The 24,746-nt window shown below is 42.5% G+C and overlaps 1 protein-coding gene across 2 annotated transcripts in view; it reads right to left on the reverse strand.

Moving 5' to 3' along the window:
* Positions 1 to 2,588: 2,588 nt before the first annotated feature.
* The window catches only part of ABCG5 (ATP binding cassette subfamily G member 5), a 33,129-nt gene continuing 10,971 nt past the window's right edge, over positions 2,589 to 24,746 (reverse strand). For both annotated transcript variants that reach the window (XM_029937264.1, XM_029937263.1), the window contains 9 exons: positions 22,071 to 22,203; positions 19,494 to 19,633; positions 18,617 to 18,746; positions 17,947 to 18,160; positions 17,659 to 17,864; positions 16,730 to 16,868; positions 11,170 to 11,355; positions 4,081 to 4,193; positions 2,589 to 2,925 (listed from right to left, as the gene is read on the reverse strand). In XM_029937264.1, the coding sequence (XP_029793124.1) occupies positions 2,729 to 2,925; positions 4,081 to 4,193; positions 11,170 to 11,355; positions 16,730 to 16,868; positions 17,659 to 17,864; positions 17,947 to 18,160; positions 18,617 to 18,746; positions 19,494 to 19,633; positions 22,071 to 22,203 (1,458 nt within the window). In that variant the 3' untranslated portion in view covers positions 2,589 to 2,728. The remainder of the gene's footprint in view (positions 2,926 to 4,080; positions 4,194 to 11,169; positions 11,356 to 16,729; positions 16,869 to 17,658; positions 17,865 to 17,946; positions 18,161 to 18,616; positions 18,747 to 19,493; positions 19,634 to 22,070; positions 22,204 to 24,746) is intronic.

Genomic DNA, 24,746 nt, shown 5'->3' on the forward strand with positions numbered 1-24,746 from the left:
GGTCAGGTACCATCATTTAACTCTGAAACACATGCACAAGAAAGAAGCACCTGAAGCACCTATTTAAACTTTTTATTTGAGAGAGAGAGGGAGAGAGCGCTTGCGTGCGCACGAGGAGGGCTGGGGGGGCGGAGGGGGAGAGAGGAGAGAGAGAGAGAGAGAGAGAGAGAGAGAGAGAGAGAGAGAGAGAGAGAGAATCCCAAGCAAGCTCCACATGAAGCCCAATGGGGGCTCAATCCCACAATCCTGGCATCACGACCCAATCCCAAGAGTCTCAACTGACTGAGCCACTGAAGTACCTGTTTAAAATGCACATTCCCGGAGCTCCTGGGTGGCTCAGTCTGTTAAGTGGCTCTTGATCTTGACTCAGGTCATGATCCCGTGAGATTGAGCCCCGCATCAGATTCTGTGCAGACAGTGTAGACTCTGCTTGGGATTCTCTCTCTGCCCCTCAAAATAAATAAATAAACTTAAGAATGTGCATGTTATTTATTTTTGAGTCCTCACACCCAGAGATCCTGAATCAATGGGTCTGGAATGGTGTGCCGTAATCTGCATTTTTAATCAGCACTTCCAAGGATTCTGACATACTCATTTTAACTTTTTAACCTCAGGTAAATTTAAGGAGATATGTTATTAGTAAGCAGACCAAAACTACATGAATTGGTAGTAACCGAGATCATTTCCAAGGTGAAATAGCCTTTAAGAGGCCTTCTGGACCAATGAATGTGTGTGCCTGCTAGCCAAGTTCACTTTGGAGTAAGCATGATTGCTGTCATTAACCAGGAAAGTCATTCACTCTGTGTTCTTCCACTTCCATTATAAAATATGTCTGCCCTAATATACCTTACCCAGCTTCAAATAAGCATGCTGACCCCAGGAACACCGAAATTGATGAGCGGCCTCTGAGTGGACAGCAAAGTACCTGATCACCGCAGTGCATGTGGGCCCAGCACTCTTAAGGACGGAATTTTCAGCATGTTTATGAAGAACCTGTCTTAGAAGGAGAGAAAGAGCTCCTTTTGAATTAATGGCGAACCGTATAATCTCAGACATCACTGACTTGGTGGGAAGAAACCGCATATTCCGCAATAGTAATAGAAATTTGTTATGTAATTTGTGTTACACATCACTGTCCATTTTTGACTTGAGACACAGACTGTCGCATGTTGAAAGTCATTGTGTTTTTCTAAGATGGTATCACTAACATTTAATAGCTTGAAGTCACATGCTATGTCAATTTTCCAAATGTTTCTGAGCTAGAATGAAATTCATCTGCATATGAATAGTAGAAATGTTTCCACTTACAGTGCATACCCATATCTTTAGTAAGTTGAAATAAGCGATTTCTAAAGAGGTTCCTGTGGGACTCTCTTTGAACTACTTTAACAGATCATCATCTCCAGAATTGTCTATAACTGATGTGACATATATAATCTTTAAGGCATTATGTAACTATTACACCATAATCATCAGTGTCAAAGACCTTTTATAAAAATTGACAATACTATTCTAGTAATTTGCCAATGTCTCCAGATCCTTAAATACTGTTCTAAGAAATAGAATTTTACTATGGTTTCCTTAATGAAATGATCTTTTCTACTATAATGTGAGATGTTTCAAATGCTATAATTTATCATTCTTTACAAGTTAGGTCACAGCAACTGAACAAGTTCATGTACTCACTAAGATGTTCTTCTCCCTCGGAGTTACCATGGTAACACTGAGACAGTGTCTTTTCAGACTTGTACATGAATTACTTGACAATCAATTAGAAAGACAGTCATTTAGTACAAACCCATCTTTAATCATCTATATACATCATTTCATCCCGAAAAATACGTGAGGTAAGTGTCTGTATTTATCAGCATTCCTTCCCTTTACAATTCAAGAATCTGAATTCCATGTGTAATCCGGTTCTTCTTAGTGTAATGTTGTGTCAGTTGAACGTCTTTTCTGTATGGACTTTAACACCTCTCTAGCCTGAAAGATGCCATTACTCAGTGCATACACTTTATCTAGTAACATTCACTTTTCAACTAAGGGAAAAGTGGGAAAATAGCAAACAGTACCAGAGATTTATCTAGTATGTGATGTTCTCAGTTCAGCCCATTCTCACAGTTTTTCAGCCCAAAAATTCACTAGGTACTCTGGATCAGAAGTCTCTGTCATCCAGCATCTGCCTAACATCCTCTCAATGTGGTTGAGTAACTTGGCCCCCTCATGTGGATATGTACACGTAAATATGGGTTTTTAATAAAAATGATAAAGAATTCCTACCCAATTCTGCATGATGCTTGCTTTAGTCAAACCCACAATTCTCTTTTCTGTTACTTACATTCAGTGATCATTCAAATGTCTTCTTCTTACCAAATCTGATATCAAATGTAAGCATACTTATTTTTGTTTGTAAGCATAATTTTTTAACTGATGAATTTTTCTTCATCTAGAACAAAGAAAAATAGTTCCACTAGTCTTCCATAACTTTATGAATTATTACTATTTACATATTTGGACCAGCTCAGTCACAATTCCCAAATATCACATGTCCCTGCAAGTTAGAATATCATTCACGGCCCATGTGAATCTGAGGGGCACAGATAGGAGATTTAATGGTTAAAGAACTTAAGATGTATCATCAAGAAACATTTGGCTTTCTTATCTTAGACATCCCAAGTAGCCAAGCACCTCTGGGGCTTCAGGTCCATGTCTGCAGCAATATTCTTTACTATCTGCTAATGAGATGATCCCTTACTTTAAAAACACCTACTCCTAGGATGACAAGAACTGGGATAAAGGCATACAAAATCAGAAAGTTTGTCGTGAATCTGGATGTTGCCCCTGGGAAGTTTCTCTCAATGAATTGAATTCCCTGGGTGAAGGCGCACATTGGATTAGTTGTCACAGAACCATTCAGGCTGCCACCTGCCAGGAAAAGATTGACAGTGTCAGATATGCTGCTTCCCAGGTAATTTACTCAAGTATTTATCAACTGTCCACTAAGTTCCTTTTGTCATGAAAGATATAGGACACTTTAGAGAATCTAGAATTCATTATTAGATGAAGCAATCGTGGGTGCTCTGGGTCCTGGCTTCATTTGAAGATGGAAATGGGTTTGTTTCCATTTATGTATGAACTCATTATTAGAGTACTGATAAAAACCATGATCTCTTATGGTCACCTAGTACTGAATATCCTAAGGTTACTGATGTTACTACCTAAAAATATCTAACAGCTACTAAATTCTGCCCTGTTCTTTAACTGTCTTCACAAAGTGGCTTGGAATTTCCATGGCCAGAAGGACCTTGTTATGTTCCCACTGCCTCTCATGGGATTAGAAGGTAGACTTCTGCCAAAACTGGCTTTACTCAGCTATATACTACATGTTTTGGGAAAGAAGCCACTGCAATCTGCTTCAGCCTCTTCTGTTCAGTAGGTATAGAAACTGAGTCCATCCAGGGTATAACAAGTCTACCTCGGCATATATTAGTTTTTGTTGTTGTTGTTGTTGTTGTTAAGATTTTACTTTTTTAAGTAATGTCTACACCCAACATGGGGCTCGAACTTACAACCCTGAGATCAAGAGTCACATGCTCTACAGACTGAGCCAGCCAGGGGACCCAGGGCTGTCATTTTCTGAAAACATCTGAGTAGCCCTAAGCTATTGGCCTTTGACAGGTGACTAACTTGACTTTATTTTAAAAGTTAGAGAGGGGCACCTGGGTGACTCAGTCGGTTAAGCATCTGACTTCGGCTCAGGTCATGATCTCACAGTCTGTGGGTTCGAGCCCCATGTCAGGCTCTGTGCTGACAGCTAGCTCAGAGCCTGGAGCCTGCTCAGATTCTGTGTCTCCCTCTCTCTCTGCCCCTCCCCTGCTCACTCTCTGCTCTGTCTCTCAAAATAAAATAAATACATTAAAAAAAATTTTTTTTAAGTTAGAGAAACTGTTAGACTTTTATTTCAAAACAAGGTTTTAAATCTATTGTGAAATATAGCTTTTGTTTTAAAAAATATTTTCTCAGGGAATTGCTTCCTCAAGAGGAGTATGTAAAAAACATATTCCAAAATAGAGTACTTACCACAAGTGAAATTCTGTCCATAAAACTCATTCACTATAAGAATCTCAGAACAATATTTTTGGAATGTAAAGTAACTGAGGATTTTAAAAGGAATAGACATGTCTTCTGTGTTTCTGAAGAGAAAGAAATAGATGTGAAATTCAATACGCTCTGGTAATAGTCCTACCAAATGAAAATAAAGACAACCCTCATTTTATGTTTCCCATTTTGAATATAGTTTTTATCTCTCATTATAAAAACTGTCCTCACTATAAAATACATCAAACAATACTGAGAAGTACAAAGAAATACCACTGCCCAGAAATAACCATGGTTAACATTCTGGTGATATATGTAATGTGTATGTATATGTTTATAAAATTTTACCTAATTGTAATCATACTCTTCATGCTCTTTTCTAATCTGCTTTTTTCAACCAAACATATGTCAGACAGCCTTCCAAGTCAATAAGCATAGCATTCCATCATTTTTAATTATAGCTCGGTGGTCCATTATAGTAGAAACCTTAATTTAACAATCCCCTGATGATGGATTGGTGTCTAATTTTTTTTGATAAGCACCATTGATATAAACATGAAAGAAAACACACACCTAACACATCACTTTAAAGGAGAATATTTGTGATTAAACAGATTTGAAGGAGCTAGTGTGTGAAGTGAGAATCAATCGTAAGGGGAGAGGATGGAGGGAGCAAGCAGACACTCACTGTGAAGATAAACTCTGTCCCCTCTTCAGTCTACTTCAGGAGAAGCTCCATGCTGACCTTGTGGCCTCCTTTGTCCACTACATAACTTCTATTAATCAACAAATATGTATTAAATTGTTTCTATCTGTGAGACACTAGTTCTAGATGCTTGAGGAATTTAAAAGAAGGATCCTTCCCCTAGACAACTCAGTGTAATTGGGGACAAAGAATATATACCCTTAAGACTATAAAAATACACAGTGGTAAATGACCTGTGTCAAGTATAAAAATCCGGCACCACATGTCCATGACATTCTTGTACTTAATATTTATGGTGGGGGTTTTTTGGTATTTTTTTTTACCTATTCCCAAGGGATCTCCAAACCCCATGAATTTCAGTTACTGGTAATGTTCTAAGGCACAAAACTGAATTTGCCAACTTAGAGGCTGCTAATTGGAAAGGATAGGTAGGAATCTGGGAAGGAAAGAAGGAAGAAGAAGGACACTCTAGGAAGGATGGCATGAGCATGGGTATGTCAAGGATGCACATGGGACCCAAGGGCCAGACGGGCTAGAACAGGCTCTGATGCCGTGGGAGCTGTGTTTGGAATGACAGCCAGGAACCAACTGTTTTGGAGCCTTGCAGTGGGTTGTTGACATTGAAAGACCATGAAATTAGTGTTTTAAGGTAATTAATGTGGCACCAGCAAGTAGAAGGGACCAGAATAAGGGCAGATTAGGAAAAGCAGAAAAGAAAAAGGGAGCACATTACAGCAGCAGTTAAGTAGGAGATGACAAAGGCCTGCAGCAGCATGGTGGCATGGCAGGCCCAGCCAGCCAAAGGGCCGCCTCGCTGGGGCAGAAACCGCGTGCCTTCATCTTGCAGGGCGCCACATACGGTGAAACAAGTAAAAGCTCCACGTACATTTGTGATTTGATAGCAAAGAAGAAAACCAACAGAAGTTGGTGACTGATCCAGTGTGTACACAGTGCAGGGAGAGAGTAGTCGTTCATTCATTCCCTCAATCCAGCAAATATTTTTTGCCAACCTATTTGGTTCAAGGCCTTGGGCTGGCCACTGAGAACTATAATGATGAATAAGGCACTGCTGCTGCCCTCAAGAAGATGCTGTCCTTTTAAAGGAAAGCTGCAAAGAAATTGAATGAGTTATCAAAAATCTCCCTACAAAGAGTCCTGGGCCAGATGGCTTTCCAAAGAATTCTACCAGACATTTAAAGAAGAGTTAATACCTATTCTCCTCAAACTGTTTCAAAAAATAGAAATGGAAGGAAAACTTCCAAACTCATTCTATGAAGCCACCATTACCTTGATTCCAAAACCAGACAAAGACCCCACTAAAACGGAAAAGTATAGACCAATATCCTTGATGAATCTGGATGTAAAAACTCAACAAGATACTAGCAAATCAAATTCAACAATACATTAAAATAATTTTGGGGGCATCTGGGTGGCTCAGTCAGTTAAGTGTCTGACTTTTGCTCAGGTTATGATCTCACAGTTCATGGGTTCCGGCCCCGCATCAGGCTCTGTGCTGATGGCTTGAAGCCTGCTTCATTGTGTGTGTGCGTGTGTGTGTCTCTCTCTCTCTTTTTTTTTTTTTTTTGCTCCTCCCTCGCTTGCACTCTGCCTCTCTCTCTCAAAAATAAACATTAAAAATTTTTGAAAAAAAAATTCTTCACCATGATCAAATGGGATTTATTCCTGGGTTGCAGGGCTGGTTCAGTATCTGCAAATCAATCAATGTAATACACCACATTAATAAAGAATAAGAATCATATGATCCTTTCAACAGATGCAGAAAAAGTATTTGACAAAATACAGCATCTTTCTTAATAAAAACCCTCAAGAAAATCAGAATAGAAGGAACATACCTTAGCATCATAAAAGCCATACAGGAAAGGCCTACAGCTAATATCATCCTCAATGGGGAAGAACCAAAGAGCTTTCCCCCTGAGATCAGGAACAAGACAGGGATGCTCACTCTCACCACTGTTGTTCATCACAGTACTGGAAGTCCTAGCCTCAGGAACCAGACAACAAAAACAAAGAAAGGCATACAAATCATCAAGGGAGAAGTCAAACTTTCACTCTTTTCAGAGGACATGATACTCTACATCAAAAACCCAAAAGACTCCACCAAAAGACTGCTAGAACAGATACATGAATTAAGCAAAGTCATAGTACAAAATCAATGTACAGAAATCAGCTGCATTTCTCTGCCAATAATCAGGCAACAGAAAGAGATATCAAGGAATCAATCCCATTTACAATCACATCAAATACTATAAAATACCTAGGAATAAACTTAAAGAGGTAAAAGATCTGTATGTTGAAAACTATAGAAAACGTATGAAGGAAACTGAAGACGACACAAATGAAAAAACATTGTGTGCTCATGAATTGGAAGAACAAATATTGTTAAAATGTCAATATTACCCAAAGTAATTTACACATACCAATGCAATCCCTATCAAAATAACAGCATTCTTCACAGAGCTTGAGCAAAAAGCCCTAAAATTTGTATGAAACCAGAAAAGACCCCAAATAGCGAAAGTAATGTTGAAAAAGAAACCAAAGCAGGAGGCATCACATTTCTAGACTTAAGCTGTATTACAAAGCTATAATCATCAAGACAGTATGGTACTGGTATAAAAACAGACACTAAGATGAATGGAACAGATTGGAGAATCCATAAACGGACCCACAAATATATGGCCAATTAATCTTCAACAAAGCAGGAAAGAGTATCCAATGGAAAAAAAGACAATCTCTTCAACAAATGGTGCTGCGAAAACTGGAAGGCAACATGCAGAAGAATGAAACTGGACTGTTTTCTTACATCATACACAAAAATTCAAAATGGATGAAAGACCTAAATAAGAGAGAGGAAACCCATCAAAATCCTACAGGAGATGGCAGCAACCTCTTTGACCTTGGCCACAGCAACTTCTTACTTAGCATGTCTCCGGAGTCAAGGGAAATAAAAGAAAAATGAACTACTGGGGCCACATCAAGATAAAAACCTTCTATACAGTGAAGGAAACAATCAACAAAACTAAAAGGAAACTGAAGGAATGAGAGAAGATACTTGCAAATGACATAGCAGACAAAGGGTTAGTATCCAAAATCTATAAAGAACATACCAAACTCAACACCCAAAATACAAATAATCTAGATTGTAATGAAATGGGGAGAAGACATGAATAGACACTTTTGAAAAGAAGACTTCCAGATGGCTAACAGACACATGAAAAGATGCTCACATCACTCATCGTCAGGGAAATACAAATCAGAACCACAATGAGATACTACCTTACACCTGTCAGAATTGCAAAAATTAACAACTCAGGAAATAATAGATGTTGGTGAAGATGCACAGAAAGGGGAACCCTTTTGGGGCGCCTGAGTAGCTCAGTTGGTTAAGTATCCAACTTTAGCTCAGGTTGTGATCTCAGGGCTCAAGGGTTTGAGCCCCATGTCAGGCTCAGTGCTGACAGCTCAGGGCCTGGAGCCTGGTTCAGATTCTGTGTCTCCCTCTTTCTCTGTCCCTCCCCTGCTCATGCTGTGTCTGTCTCTCTCAAAAATAAAGTAACATTAAAAAAATATTTTTAAGGGGGGGAACCCTCCTGCACTGCTGGTGGGAATGCAAACTGGTGTGGCCACTCTGGAAAACTGTATGGAGGTTCCTCAAAAAATTAAAAGTAGGACTACCTTATGACCCAGCAATTGTACTACTAGGAATTTATCCAAAGGATACAAAAATGCTGTTACAAAGAGGCACATGCGCCCCAATGTTTATAAGCAGTGCTATCAACAATATCCAAATCCTGGAAAGAGCCCACATGTCCATCAACTGACGAATGGATAAAGATGTCATGTGTGAATGCACGCGCGCACACACAGGAATGCTGGGAATACTACTCAGTCATGAAAAAGAATGAAATGTTGCCATTTGCAACAACATGGATGAAACTAGAATGTATTATGCTAAGCAAAATAAGTCAGAGAAAATAAAATACCATGATTTCACTCATACGTGGAATTTAAGAAACACAACAGATAGACATAGGAGAAGGGAAGGAGAAATAGGATAAAAACAGGAAGGCAAACCATAACAGCGTTTTAAATACAGAAAACAAGCTGAGAGTTGCTGGAGGGGAAGTAGGTAGGGGTATGGCCTAAATGAGTGATGGGGATGAAGGAGGGCACTTTTCAGGAGGAGCACTGGGTGTCAAATATAAGAGATGAATCACTGGATTCTACTCCTGAAACCAAGACTACACTGTATTGGAACTAACTTGAATTTAAATTAAAAAAAAAAATAGGGGCACCTGGGTGGCTCAGTCAGTTAAGTGTCTGACTCCTGCTCAGGTCATGATCTCACAGCTTATGAGTTCGAGCCCCATGTGGGGCTCTGTGCTGACAGCTCAGAGCCTGGAGCCTGCTTCAGATGCCAGGTCTCCCTCTCTCTCTGCCCCTCCCCGTAAGTGGCACTTGACAGGCTTCCAGAGAACGGAGCTATCCAAGGGATTGGCAAAGGGAGACAAATGGGTCCATGAAAGACATAGAGAGGACAATCACACCACACTATAGAAATCCCTGGAGTACTTTAGAGAGGAAGGAATCATAGATCTAAATTTGCTGACATGGGACTATCCACATTATATTGTTAAATGCATACTTAACTCCTTCACAATAGTATAATCTCATTTTTATTAAAGATTATATGAAAGTCTAACAAGATGCACAATAAAATTTGAAGATCGTGATACTTCAGGTAACTTTTGCTTTCTTCCTTATACACTTCTGTATTGTGTACATTTTTCCCAAGAATATGCATTATTTTGTAATTAGCAGACAGAACAAAGCTATTTGTGTTTAAAGGAGGAGACAGCCCACAATGGAAATATTTGCAAGCAGCAGTCAGGAAAGATGACGACTTGGAAGAATATGAACTTTATGATCAGGAGGTTGATGTGGCCCTTGAAGAGAAGATTTTCATTTCAGTGATGGGAGTGGAATCCAGGTGAAGCTTTGGGATGTTGAGGTTTTGGAAAAACCCCAAGAGCCTTTGGTAATGTTGGCCGATGTCTCTCTTTTCAGAACAATGAATTTCCCTTTTCCTACACTCCAAATACACAAAATAGTGCCAGACCAATTGCAATAGGTAATGATTCAAATACTCAAGTGGAGATCCTGCCCAAGGTTGGGTCAATAATACCTTGCTGGCTGATTGCACACTCTTGGGGTGATTTGACTTGAGCATTTTATATAGATGTTAACAATCCACTTAAGCAGCACAAATACAGTGTAATCATGGTGGTGTAAAAATAATCCTCCTGGACTGGTCAAAACCAGCTCACTTCACTTTGTAATACTTCACTTTATAGAACTCACTACAGCTTCTGAAGTATCTTCCTGTTGATTATCTCATTTGCTCTTCATACTCCCCTGAGGTAGGTGGGCCCGAGATCATTAGCTCCATTTTAGAAGTGAGAAAACCAATAATTTAGATAGAAGTGACTTGCCCATGTGGCAGCTAAGTGCTAGAGGAAATCTCTACCTTGGGGTCAACCCTCTCTCCAGGGAACCACATGTGGCCTGGGAGTCTTCACAGTGGTTTTGACTGGAGCAAAGTCAAGTCTGAGGGAGTTTAAGTCAAAGAAACAGCCACTCTCCCATATCCTCAGGGACCTGTAGTGTACTTACAGATCCTGCTCACATTACCTGCCTGGGATCACTGTCACCCTTCTAAAAATTTTCACCCTTTCTGCTGCTGCTTTTTCTGAATGTACATACGTGCATATATGTATTTCTTGTTTTTAAAATGCTGTTTGTTATAGAAATTTATAAAGGAAAATGTGAAGAAAAAGATATTACCCAGAGATAATTACTGTTAACATTTGGTGTGTGTCATCTATGCCTGGTATTTTCATGTTCAGTCCTTTATCACGCAAGCTCTTATCTGACTGTTCTTACTTCCTAAAAGAAACTGGGAACTAAGAACAGAATAGAGACTCCACAGTGGCAGGGCAGAAATGAATTATGAATTAAATGCATGCTATTTAGCTTGTAATACAGGCAGTGAGTTTTTCTGGAGGATGGATTGCTTTTCCGCCTGTTATTACATGTGATTCATATGACTAACATGCCTCAATTGTCATTTCCTGCATCTCAGTGTGAAGATATTTTACTGAACACGTGGTAAACAGTTCAAGGTCTAAGCAACAATGGTAAGCCAGCACCATAAACACTCCAGACCGTAAGGTGATCCCTTTAGTCAGTAGCACATAGCTCTCCTCTGGAATTCCTTATTGAGTCATTATCAAGTGATCATTAACAACAAATCATCAATGGAAATCCTTTGAATCGTCATATCTTACCTTATTAATCCAGATCCCACAAATATCCCAGCAATAGAGAGCAGAGCCACCATGCTGTTGACCACATTTGGGTTTTGGACCATTCCAAGTAGCACAAGACTTAGAAATTCACCGATTAAGTGGGGAACCAAGAGAGCAGCAGAGAAATACCCAAATCTGGCAACCTCGGGATATAAGCCCAGAGTCCTAGAAAAACATAAGATCTTTAGTGTTATTTAATAAAAATACTGCACTTGCCTTCTATGAATAAGTCCATGGTGGTTAGTGGGTGGGAAGCATTTGCAGGGTAAGCCAAACCTCCCTTTGAAAGGCCTTTTCGGAACAGAGCCAACATTTGAGACCACTCATTACCACACATTGTTTCTGTTGGCTCCAACTTAGCGTGCCACCTTTTCCTTTTATAGCTCCTTCAGTATTAGGAAAATACTAATATTTAAACAATGGTCAAAACTAGTGCAATAAATGGGGTTGTTGAACTCTGCAGGCTTCTTCATAATTAACCATGATTGCCTAGTTAGCCCTGCTCTACCCTAGCTACCCCACTCTCCCAGGGCTAAGGGCTCACTCCATGGGCTTCTCTGCCCCTCCATCCCTGCACTTCATCCCTGTCATGTGGGGTTGTTGCCAGCGTGAAATCCCTTCACTGCCCCCATGGACTCCATTCCATTCTTGTCTTTTATTCTACCAGCCCCTTCCACTGATTTGATCTTCATTTTCTTATAAACAGACTTCCCTATATCCATGCCCCTTACCTCTTGCATTCCTTCCACTAAATACACTTCCCTGGTGATAGCATGTCCTCAACCACCATTAGGCATGGCTGCCCTTTCTTCCATTTGTAGAGTAAGGAAAAGGGGTTTGCAGGTCTTATACACAGGCCTCCCCACCACTCTTCAAGGCCATCCATCTCTTATACAAATCATGAAGTTTGCTTATACTATCAATTCCTTTCCCTGTGTAATCCTTTGTGGCTTTTACAACATTCTCTCACATTTGATGATTTTTTAAATAATTTTTTTTACATTTATTATTGAGAAACAAGAGCACAAATGGGGGACGGGCAGACAGAGAAGACACAGAATCCTAAGCAAGCTCCAGGCTCAGAGCAAGCTGTCAGCACAGAGCCTGACACGGGGCCCGAACCTGTGAACCACGAGATCATGCCCTGAGCTGAAGTCAGTCGCTAAACCGACTGAGCCACCCAGACGCCCCATCACCTTTGATGATTTTGTAGCATCTGGACCAGGGTCGGTCTTTGCACTCCTGTCCATTATCATATCCTCAAGTCTTTAACCTTCTTGATGAACCATCAATATTAGTGCCTAATTAGGAAACCTGATCAATTCCAGTGGCTCCATCCACCTAATCTTCATTACTCATCATGTCTTGAACTTAAATGTTACCCAAAATGATTCCACTTCCAAGATTTTAGATTCTGAAAGTGCTCTCTGATCGTGACATCCCTCCTGTCTCCTGTCTCCCCTAAGCCCTCACTGCCTCAGATCCTTACCAGCGTCTGCCATTCTGTGCCTTCCCAATCCCCACACCTGGTACCCCTGTTCTTTCACTTAGGTTCTCTCCCTGTAGGTGTGCTGAAAAGGGCATCCTGCTGTACTAATCAGATCCACTCTGCCCTAGACCCTTATTTTTTCTCATTGCTTTTTAGCTTCCAATGACACATCCCTTGTGGCTTATACATCTATTTTAAATGACGTCCCCAATTTCAAACTCTCTCCAGTGCTCAGAAGATGGAATCATTTTCCATTTTATGAATTTCTTGCTAACTTTATGTTTTCTACTTTTTATCTTCCATGTCTTGTGCTCATTATTTTGCTCTCTTTTTCCCCTATTATTGCCAAGTTGATCCTATCTACTTGCTTCTTGATTGCATGCTACCTGATTCCACTATGCCTACCCTGCTGTACTCTGGAAACGTGATCTGTGAATTATCCTATTTTGCTATAGTTTCATCTATTCTCCATCTAATGGTTTTTCCAGATGGTGTTATTTACATATCCTAAAATATCCATTCCCTGAGCCTGATAACCATGTGAGCAATTGCCTTCTCTTCAGCCGGCCCCACACCACCAAGCTTCCCAGGCAGCATCTGCTTCCATCTCCCTTCTTACTTGTTCCCTTGCGAATGTGACTTGCACCCCCACCAATCTATGGAAACTCCCTTTTGGGAGACTGCCAATGACCTCCTAATCTGATGCCTCATCTCCTCGAACCTCTGCAATATGAACGGGTTTATTACACTTCCTTGAGATGCTGTCCTCCCTCGGCTTCCTGGTCCTGCTTCTCCTTCTACCTCTCTGACCACCCTTCCACTTCCCACACTCTGAATGTTCCTCCTTGGGTTTATACTTGGGGTATGTGGGCGGCTCAGTTGGTCAAGCGTCTGACTTCTGCTCAGGTCATGATCTCTCGGTTCGAGGGTTCAAACCCCATGTCAGGCTCTGTGCTGACAGCTCAGAGCCTGGAGCCTGATTCTCGGATTCTGTGTGTCTCTCTCGCTCTGCTTGTCCCCTACTCATGCTCTGTCTCAAAAATAAACATTAAAAAAATTTTTAATTAAAAAATAAAAAATGTTTACACTCGAGACTGCTTTCTCCCCTTCCAATATTCTCTCCTATAAAGTCCATTCCCAGGCCTTTACTCTTTCTCCTCTTTTTCTTTCTGCTGCAGCCTACCACCCAAACCTCAGCATGATGTGTCTAATATGGTGTCCTGTAGCATGCCAGATGCAACATGTTCAAAACCAAACCCGTGCTCTTTCCTGGCAAACCTAATAAAGATGTTGTCACCATCCCATTCCGTGAGGTGGAAAACTCAGGCCTTATCCGTGACTTTACCATCAACAAATCCATGGCTCCTAAGCCCATTTGATTCTATTTTCCTAGCATTTCAAAGGGATCCCCCTATTGTTGCCACTGCTCCTCAATTCAGTAGGGGCTCTGCCTCTCCCACAGCCTGCTGCCAAGGCTCCAGGGTCTCTGCCCTAACTCCAGTCTGCTATCAAAGCATGCCAGCCTCACCCTCCAGAGTCTGTCACAGATGGGTCATTCACTGGTTCAGACTTCTCTCCCGTGTCCCATCCCATTATCAGATCCACTTCAGCTCCTTAGCCTGGCATTTGCCACCTCACCAGAAGGGCCAGTCAGATCTTTCACTACTCCTTCCAATCCTTCATTCCCACAGCACAACTGCATCTTTTCTCTGGAAAGGTCTTACATGGTTTTGCTCCTGAACTTATAGTCCTGCTCCTTCTTTTCCTGGATGCCCTTGCTCCCTTTTCTATCCATTAGAATGCTGCTTATCTCCAACGTGTCCTCCAAGAGTTGCTCTTCCTACTCAACCAAATGGGCTATTGGTCTCCTTTTTAATTAGCTGGGATGGGGAAGATACCCCATCTGGACCTCAGTTTGCTCACCTACAAACAAGGATAATTATAGTACCACCTTTAGAGAATGACTGAAAGGATTACGGAGTTGATATATTTAAAGCTCTTAGTGCCTACATAAAGTGCTCAATATGTGTCAGTTGTTGTTATTGTTATAGTCCACAGCATAGTGACTGTGCTTCTGTACAACACTAACCTTACACTTTCTTGAATTAAAGTCATCTCGAGATTTATGTCCACAATACATCATATGAAATGCTTTAGGGCCAAATGTATTTTGGAATGTGGCAATTTAGATTTTGTAAAGTCTGTACACTGCACAGACCATTCTTATCACAGTGGAATCAAGGACTCCACCTGTAACCAAGCACATTAATATTTGTGCTAAACATGAATGTTGATGTAGGAAAAGTACAAAGAACATCATGTGAGTTCACATCTGATTTTGCCACTGAGTTCATGTCAGTCATGCTGCGAGGAGAGTTACAGATACATTCTGGCTTTCAGTTAAGTTTCAGAATTGCAAGCCTGAAGGCAGCACCTCCTGTTCACTCCTCTTTGAGTCTTCTGTTGCACCCAGTATTGTGCCTGGTGCTTAGAAGGCATTCAACATTGATGTCATTTGCTCAAAGTGTTTGCTACATTGCTAACAGCTATGCTACCACTGGAACTGATTCTTTTTATATCTGACTTTAATCAAAATCAGGACCTGTATGCTTACACTGCCCTGTTATCTTAAATCTTACAGAACTTTCTCATGGGCAGTTTTTCAAATACTGTATGGTCTTCAAAATCAGTGCTTCACAAATTTTGAAGTGCATATGAACCACCAGGAGGATCTTGTCAAATGCACAATCTAATTCAGTAGCTGGGCCTGAGATTCTCCATGTTAAACAAGTTCCAAGGGAAGGCTGGTCTGTGGGCTACACGGAGTAGCAAGAATCTAAATGACCAAGGTCTTCAATTTTCAGCCAGCTTTGATTTACTCAAAAGTGATCAGGTTGTAAAGCTCTGCTCCTGGATCATTCAGCCTGAACTAGACAGGCTCGTGCTTTACATCATAGATGTCACAGAGTCAACATGTTCCTGACTGTTAGAGAATGCGGCTCCAGCAGGTCCAGCAGGGAGGTCCCTGCCATCGCCCTCAGTGGGGAGCCCAACCTCTTGCTAACTCAGAGCAAGTGGCTTTGCCTCTGTCACTCTCCAGAGTGATACTGACTTCAAGCACCTGCACCAAGACCTTCCCAGTCTTCATCTGGGAGCTCAAACTAGTTCCTGGTTTGTCTTTTAGTTATGTATCACTTCATAATAATTACTGATAGCACACATCGCAGGTCTGAACACTGGCCATACTATTCAGGCACTCGTGAACCCCGTGGCCTGAAGACAACATTTCAAGAACTGTCTGAAGCTCTCCTGGGATGACAGTCTGGGCACACTTACACTACTAGAGTCACAGAATACCAGATGATGCCCCCATCTTTTCTCAAGGGAAAGACAGAGGGATTAGGGAAGGTATTTATCCCTATGATGATAAATCATGCAAATAACTCTACACATTTTCAGATTTATATCTTTTTAAAGCTGCAAGAAACAAGAAACAAAAAGAAGCATTGTCTATAAGCCATCACTCAAAACCTAACAGCATCAGGGATGCTTCCTGGCTCCCCAGTGCCTCTCCCCATACCCATTCTTCCATTGCTCAAGCCCCCTCACACCAGCACAACTGCAGTACCGCAGGTGGGCCAGCGGAAACATCAGGCAGAGTGGCCATTCCAGCTGACAGAAGCCCAGGAGCCTTGCTTACTGTTGAGCCATGCTTAACAGCTGCTTGCCACCTCTGCCCCTGGATCCCAGCTACTTAAGAGTGATCTTCTCTGGCAAGGCCCTGCTGTAGATGTGGGACACGCCAGTCCCTGGCACATGTAGTCCCACTGGTTCTGCTCTCAGGTCCCACGCAGCGCCCAGCTGGGTTATTTTATTTGTCTTGAAGGACAGGACATTGTACTAGACATTAATGGGCAAAGACAGACTTCCAGGGCCAAGAGCAAGGAGTTCTCCACCCTGGAGCTCCCTCTCCAATGGGCCCAGTGGCCATCTGGGACTCCCCAGGAGGCCTGGCCCGGGAGGACTAAACACCTTTGAAGAACCCCTTACCAGTAGCACACACTGCTGAATATCATGGTTGCAATGACACTGAAGGGGAGGACGTGCAGCACATAGGCCAGCAGCATCTGCCACTTCTGGTACAGGCCGTCCTGGCTCTCCTGGTCGCTGACAGCTCGCAGCGAAGGAACTGGACATGGAAGGCAGGTTTCAGGACAGCTGGTCACCACACAGCTAAGCAAGGAGAGCTAGCCCAAACTAAACTTGAGGCTGTACGGTGGGGACCAGCCAGGGCTCCCTAGCCCCAGAAAGAGGGGGGACCTGCCATCCATGGGACTATAAATATCTTCCACCACAGAAATATACTCTACTTGAATTACAATATGGTTGCAAAGGCTGTCATAATTTATTTCCTTCTCTCTAAAATCAAGGGAAGGGTGTCACAAATTCAAGAACACATGTACAAAAGGGCCATGAATGATGTGAGGTATTTTGTCCTCTTTCTGGTCAGTGTTTTGGCACAGAATATCAGGCAATTAGGTATTGCTTCTGTATTCTCTGAGTTTGAAAATTAGGTGCTGGCTATCCTAAAAATAGGCTCCAAAAAGAAGTTAACAAATTTGCAAAGTTGGCAAGAACCTGGGTTCCCGGGGGCTGTACATCCTAGTGGCCAAGATAGGGATATCAAGGGTGCTCTTCAAAACAACAACAACAAATCATCCCAAACCCTCCCCCATCAGCCACTCATAACTTTGTGTTTCCTTGGATCCTTAGACCCTCAGAGAGATCTACTTGGTGAACTAATTCACATTAAGATATCAGTAGTAACTCAGTGGTTACCCTTCCCCAGGGAGAGAATCTGGAGAGAGCCAAGTTCAGCTTAGCAAAATACCCTTATTTTGTGGAGTCTTGCAAGGCACCAGCTGGAGAAAGGAGATGTTCAGGAAGAGAGGAAGAGGCCCCCCACCCCCGGCACGTACACAGATTCACAGCGTTGAGCATGCCTGTGTATGGGGTGGCACCCACAAACTGGTACAGAAGACCCACGCGATCCTGGACAGCACCCTTCAGCACATCGTTCTGGACCCGCAGAAGATAGAAAATGATGAACAAACCCATGATCAGATTCTGAACAAGACGCATAATCACTGCCAGCTTATTTCTCAGGAAGTTTCTGGTCACTCTCCTGAAAACCAAACAACCGCATTTTAATTCCTTTTCTCTTACTGGTGGATGTCTAACCACCTAAAACAGGCTGAGGCTCTTACCTCAAGAGAACACCCAGTTTAGAGAGAGCTCCAGGAGACTCTTTGGTTTTAAAAGGAACCATTGGCAATGTTTTCAGGTGTCTTGCTCTTTCAATATTCTCCAAGGTTTTGTGATAAATTGCTGATTCTTTGTAGGCAGATTCAATCATCTGGACTCTCTTGTAGGTTTCTATTTCCCGTTCTTTGCTTTGGGTATCCACTGATGTCAGGTCCACTAATTTTTTTCCAAAAGAAATGACCCATGAGTTTTTAAATGCAAATATATGAACAGTGGCTTTTAATACATGTTTCATCGATTCCAGAGTACTAGCCCACCTATAAAACCAGAATATTTTCTGTTTGTGTCCACCTATAAAATCAGAATTATTTTAAGGTTACCTGCAAGGCCTTGAAGACTCAACGGAGGCTGCTGTGAGAATTTAGAAGCTCAGCTATTTTTCTCTGACAAAGTGGATGTGCACCCATTTGAGAGAGATCCCCCACCTCACATTCTGAAAGGTCATCTATCAGATGGCAAGTTAAGGGACCCAGCCAAAGTAATTCCTTAAAGAGTCAAAACACCAAAACAAAAGCAAGAACAAAATCCACAAGTGCTACTGACATCCAGGCTGAAATCTGAGATGATAAAGTTTAATAAACATTCGTAATGAGAAAGGTGAAAAAAACTTACTATAAAAGTCAAAAGGGTTTGAATGTTCGGGACAAGGGTAATTGCAGCCATTGAAGAAATCAAGCACTTCCACTGGTGTCCCACAGAAAACCAGCTCTCCGTAGCTCATAATGGCAATTTTGTCAAAGAGCTGATTGGAAAATAAATGGTGTTAGTGTATAATCAGATTACCATATTCTTCTGGAGGATAAATTCCCAAGTAGTAAGTCCTGGATTATCTCAGCCATGCATTAGTATTCTTATTGTATCCACTGCAGACACACAGAGCGTGTCCCTACTTTTTTTCAGCTTGGGTTGCCTCTGTGCACAAAGCTGCATCCGGCCTGGGTCCAGCATCACATCTGGGGCAGAGGAGGACTCCGGGAGCTGGCCAGGGGACCTGGGTTTGAATCCCAGTTGTGCCAATGAGTGACCTTGGACAAAATGTTCATGTGTTTAATCTCAGATCTTTGTCTATAAAAGACAACTAATAGCTCCCTTAAAGTATCCTGAGAAGATGAAGTGAGATTTTTAGAAGGAAATCTATGATTTAGTGGAAAGACACAGCCTTTGAAGCTGACTGGCCAATGAATGCCACTTCCAGCTTCTTTAGTGTGTGGTACTGACTCAATTTGGCATCATTTCTAAATCTCCCTCTTTTCTCTTAAGTGACAGTACTGACACCCACCTCATAGAACTACTGTGTGGACTAAATGAGCGAGTGCTAACAGAAGGTGTTTGGTATAGGGTAGGTGCCCTTCCCGTATCAGGAAGCCCATACTGGCTCCAACTGCTCTGGCCGACAAGTACTAGTCTCTTCCTCATGATCCCCATCTCAACATACACACATCGACCCACCTCTGATGAGCTAAGCAGGAAGAAGAGACGTCCCTCTCACCTGGAAGAGCTCAGAGCGTGGCTGGTGGATGGTGATAATCACAATGCGGTCCCTGCGAGCCAGCTCGGCCAGGAGGACAACGATCTGATTTGCTGTCACGCAGTCCAGGCCTGTGGTGGGCTCATCAAGCAGCATGACCTCTGCAAGCAAAGAAGGGTCCAGTTTCTGAGTCACTGATGAGCCTAGGCTTTAGGCTTTAAACTCAGAATTTTATTATTATTTTTAATTTTAATATAATGTGTTAAATTGGCTTTCATAGAATACCCACTGTATTCTCATCCCAACAAGTGCCCTCCTCAATGCCCATCACCCACTTTCCCCTCTCTACCCCTCCCCATCAACCCTCAGTTTGCTCTCTATATCTGAGAGTCTCTTATGGTTTGCCTCCCTCCCTGCTTGTAACTTTTTTCCCCATGGTCTCTTGTTAAGTTTCTCAAGATCCACATGTGAGTGAAAATATATGGTATCTGTCTTTCTCTGAATGACTTATTTCACTTAGCATAATACCCTTCAGTTCCATCCACATTGCTGCAAATGACAGGATTTCATTCTTTCTCATTGCCATGTAGTACTCCATTGCATATACAAACCACATCTTCTTTATCCATTCATCAGTTAAAGGACATTTAGGCTTTTCCCATAATTTGGCTATTGTTGAAAGTGCTGCTATGAACATTGGGGTACGTGTGCCCCTATGCATCAGCACTCCTGTATCCCTTGGGTGAATCCCTAGCAGCGCTATTGCTGGGTCATAGTGTAGTTCTATTTTTAATTTTTTGAGGAACCTCCACACTGTTTTCCAGAGAGGCTGCACCAGTTTGCATTCCCAATAGTGCAAGACTTTTCCCATTTCTCCACATCCTTGCCAGTATCTATAGTCTCCTGATTAGTTCACTTTTGCTACTCACTACCTGTGAGGTGGTATCTCAATGGTGGCTTTGATTTGTATTTCCCTGATGATGAGAGACGTTGAGCATCGTTTCATGTGTCTGTTGGCCACATGGATGTCTTCTGCCCTTTTCTTATTTTTTTTGAGAGACAGAGAGAGACAGCACAAGGAGGGGAGGGTCAGAGACAGAGGGAAATACAGAATCTGAAGCAAGCTCCCGGCTTTGAGCTAGCTGTCAGCACAGAGCCCGATGTAGGGCTTGAACCCATAAACCGTGAGATCATGACCTGAGCCGAAGCCGGACACTTAACCAACTGAGCCACCCAGGCGCCCCTTCTGCCCATTTCTTCACTGGATTATTTGTTTTACGGGTGTGGAGTTTGGTTAAACTCAGAATTCTGAAGAGTTCTTTACAGAGATGTCCCATCCCACCTTACCCCATGCAAATAGTATGCTGTGAGAAGAACCTAGATGTAAACTGGCTTTCAGCCCAAGCCCAAGAGAGAGAACCTGACCTGTGAGGACCCAACTCCCAGCTGCAGAGCACATTTTGGCTTCAATCCTTGAGGGAACAGGGCAGCAACAAGATCAGGCCTCTCACATGGTACTGTGGACGGTTGGGGCTCTGTCCAGAAGACCAATGACAAAGAATGAGGGCTGGCGAGCAGGCACCAAGTTGTTTTCAAAAGGTTGAGAGGAGGCTGGTTAAAAAGACATAATCTCCCTTCATGTGGAGCACTTTCCAACACTGACAGGGTCTTTGCACTACAAAAAACTCTGACCCATAAAACAAAGTCCAAGGTGGGACAGGGATTTAGATTCTTTAGAGGGTTTAACTGTGGCTCTTTCTACCCAGAAAGTGAGAAAGGCTCTTAAGAGCATCTCTCTTCCTGGGGCGCCTGGGTGGCTCAGTCAGTTGAGTGTCCAACTTCAGCTCAGGTCATGATCTCACGGTTCGTGGGTTCAAGTCCCACATCAGGCTCTGTGCAGACAGCTCAGAGCCTGCTTCAGATTATGTGTCACCCTCTCTCTGTGCCCCTTCCCCGCTCATGCTCTGTTTCTGTCTCAATAATAAATAAACATAAAAATTTTAAAAAGCAAAAACATCTCTCTTCTTTGCCTTCTAGTGATCAACCTCCATCTGAAGAACAGGCAGTCTTAGTCTTACTCAGTGTAGCATCCAAATTCAGTATGTCCTCTTCTGGGTGCATATGTAAGTACGGAGGTGGGGAGAATGACCAAACCCAGCAGGAGACGCAGGTGACTGGCTACCTCATCTTGATACTTCTCCCTCACACTTTTTTGTATATCAAAGTCCCGTTTTAATTCCTGCCATTTCATTACTACCTCCAGTCACACCAAAGCTCCCTGGCTTTCCACAGCATACTTACTGGTGTTGCTCTAGTAAGAAGTTAGGATGGCCAGGCTCAAGTGTTCATGGAAGATCTTAACTAAACATTAAAACGCAAAGACAGTATTTCCAAGTCTAAGGGCTGTTTTGTACTTGAATGGTGGAATGGCATCAAGAACTACATAGTATTTCCAAAGAAACCAAGTCCCCGGTTTGACATCAGTGATGCCAGTTCCACACAAACTCCTTTCCAAAGGGAGACTATGAAAAAAAGGACATATTGAAGATGCCCGTGGAAGATGGGTGGCAGCCAGTGCCCATTCTGAGTCCCACTTACTGGGATCCTGGAGGAGCTGGGCTGCAATGGAGACCCGACGCCGCTCGCCGTTGGAAATTCCCCCAAGGTTGGAATTGCCAATCAGCTGATCTGCCACGTGGCTCAGACTCAGCTCCACCATGACTGCATCCACCTGTTTGAGACATAGAGTCCAGGAAGACTGGTCACTGCTGGGCTGCTGCCCTAACTCAGGGCCTGAAGATGGCACGGAAGAGGCAACAGCACACTTCCCTGGAGTGCTCAGCCACTTCACCACATCCCAGAGAACTTGCCTATTATGATAAAATTCAATTTGGTCTAAATCATAACACATGTGTCAGATTAAAACAAATAATACAACTGTTTTTCAAAAGTTTCTAAAGTAACAAAACTGTTTACATTTGTTTCAGGGAAATTCACCAGGAAACAGTGGAAGCTTCATTGGACTCCTATTTTCAAATACATCTTTAAAAAAACTTTTTTAATGTTTATTTTGGGGGGAGGAAGAGAGAAAGAAAGAGAGGGAGGGAGAACACGAGAATGAGAACAAGAGGGGGAGGAGCAGAGGGAGAGGGAAACACAGAATCCAAAGCAGGCTCCAGGCTCTGAGCTGACAGCACAGAGCCTGACGCAAAGCTCGAACTCATGAACCATGAGATCACAACCTGAAGCTGGATGCTTAACCGACTGAGCCACCCAGGTGCCCCTGTTGGACTCTTATTTTCAGATGCTGCATTAATTCTGGCATATAGAAAGATCCCCCAAAGGCATAGTTACAATGTAGCTTTTTAAAACGAGTTTGGGGGGCACCTGGGTGGCTCAGTCAGTTAAGTATCTGACTTCAGCTCAGGTCATGATCTCATGCCTCATGAGTTTGAGCCCCAGGTTGGGTTCTGTGCTGACAGCTCAGAGTCTGGAGCCTGCTTCCAATTCTGTGTCTCCCTCTCTATCTGCCCCTCTCCTGCTTGCACTCTCTCTCAAAAATAAACATTAAAAAATATATCTGGTTTTTGAAATTTTATAATAAATATTTTATATGCCAAAAAAATCTAATTTGGTTTGAACTAAACCTGACTACCTTATGTAACCCAAATAAGTCCTAGAGTCCCATGTGGCCCACTCTCAGTGTGGTTCTGACTCAAACACAATCCAGCTATCAAAAGTAATGTTTAAAAATGCCAGTTCTTTACTTGAATCTCTTTAAAGACCGCTCAGGGGGCCCGTTTATTACCTACAGCTATGCTTCAGTTCCTGTCTCAGCTCTCCTCTCTCTCTCTTAGACGCTGCTGCCTCAGCATCCTTCCTTCCTTCATCGGCTTAGCCCATCTCCAGAGACTCTTCCAGAACTCTCTACTTCTGGCCCTGGCTTGCTTGATGACCTCTATCTACATAGGGCCCTGGGGAAAGCAACTAAAAACAGACTGAAAATACTTACATATATGGTAATGAGTTGCATTCCCATACACCTCTAAAGAGATTGTGTTACTTCTATCATGAAAAAAGAAACAAAATACTGCATTAAAAAATAACAACAGGGGCGCCTGGGTGGCTCAGTCCATTGAGCTTCCCATCTCGGCTCAGGTCATGATCTCAGAGTTATGAATTCGAGCCCTGCATCAAGCTCTGTGCTGATAGCTCTGAGCCTGGAGCCTGCTTCAGATTGTCTGTCTCCCTCTTTCTGTCCCTATTCTGCTCTCTTTCTGTGTCTCTCTCAAAAATAAATGTTAAAAAAAAACATGTAACAACAAAGTAGGGGTGCCTACGTGGCTTAATCAGTTAAGCACATTCGACTATTGATTTTGGCTCAGGTCATGATCTCACAGTCGCAAGATCAAGCCCTGCATCAGGCTCAGTATGGGATGCAGAGCTTTCTTGAAATTCTCTCTCTCCTCCCCTCTGCCCTCCCCCACTCATGCTCACTCTCTCAAACAAATAAAAACCTTAAAAAATAACAACAAAATAGACTGGAGTAAAGAGGAGATGATTTGCAAAACAAAGTTCCAGAGGAGCCAGGAGTGGGATCAAAAGCATAGATGAAGGTTTGACCACAAGAAAGAATATATCTGAAATACATCCAAAGGAATAACAAGGTTAACAATGCATAAATAAACCAGAATGATCTATTTTGGAAAAAAGAAGGGTCTCCTGTTGCCATCAGAGCAGAAGGACCCTGGAAGTGAGTTTTGCTTGACATGTTCGGGCTGATACGCTCACCTGCCAGGGCAGATGCCTGAGCGTCCCTTTCATCTGCTCTGCAACAACTAGAAGAAAGGAGTAAACTTGCCCTCCTGGATCAGAAGGGATAGAGAGAGAAGACATTTATTTAAGCTGTTTCACATGTGTCATGCTCTGTCCCAAAGCCTCTCTCATGTCTAGCAAACACTACTGGGAATGGAATTCAGTGTCTTAGAAGGAACCCTTGGGTTTATTGGGATGCACTGGGATCATCCACCTCTATGCTATGTGTTCTCAGATACACTGACTCATTCCTCACATCAACTCCAGGAGAGATGCATTATTATTCTATTTATTATAGAGAAGGACACATATGCTCAGAGAGGTGCATAACTTGCCCAAGATCACACCCTTAGCAAGTGACAGAGCTGGGACTGAGAGAACTGGCTGGCTTCTCCAGCGGCTCACGAAGCACAAGGTTTAGCCCACAGTCCAGCAGACAGAGCCTGCCCGTGTCAACCG

The sequence above is a fragment of the Suricata suricatta genome, chromosome 4, assembly GCF_006229205.1.
Source record: "Suricata suricatta isolate VVHF042 chromosome 4, meerkat_22Aug2017_6uvM2_HiC, whole genome shotgun sequence".
NCBI classification, from domain to species: Eukaryota; Metazoa; Chordata; class Mammalia; order Carnivora; family Herpestidae; genus Suricata; species Suricata suricatta.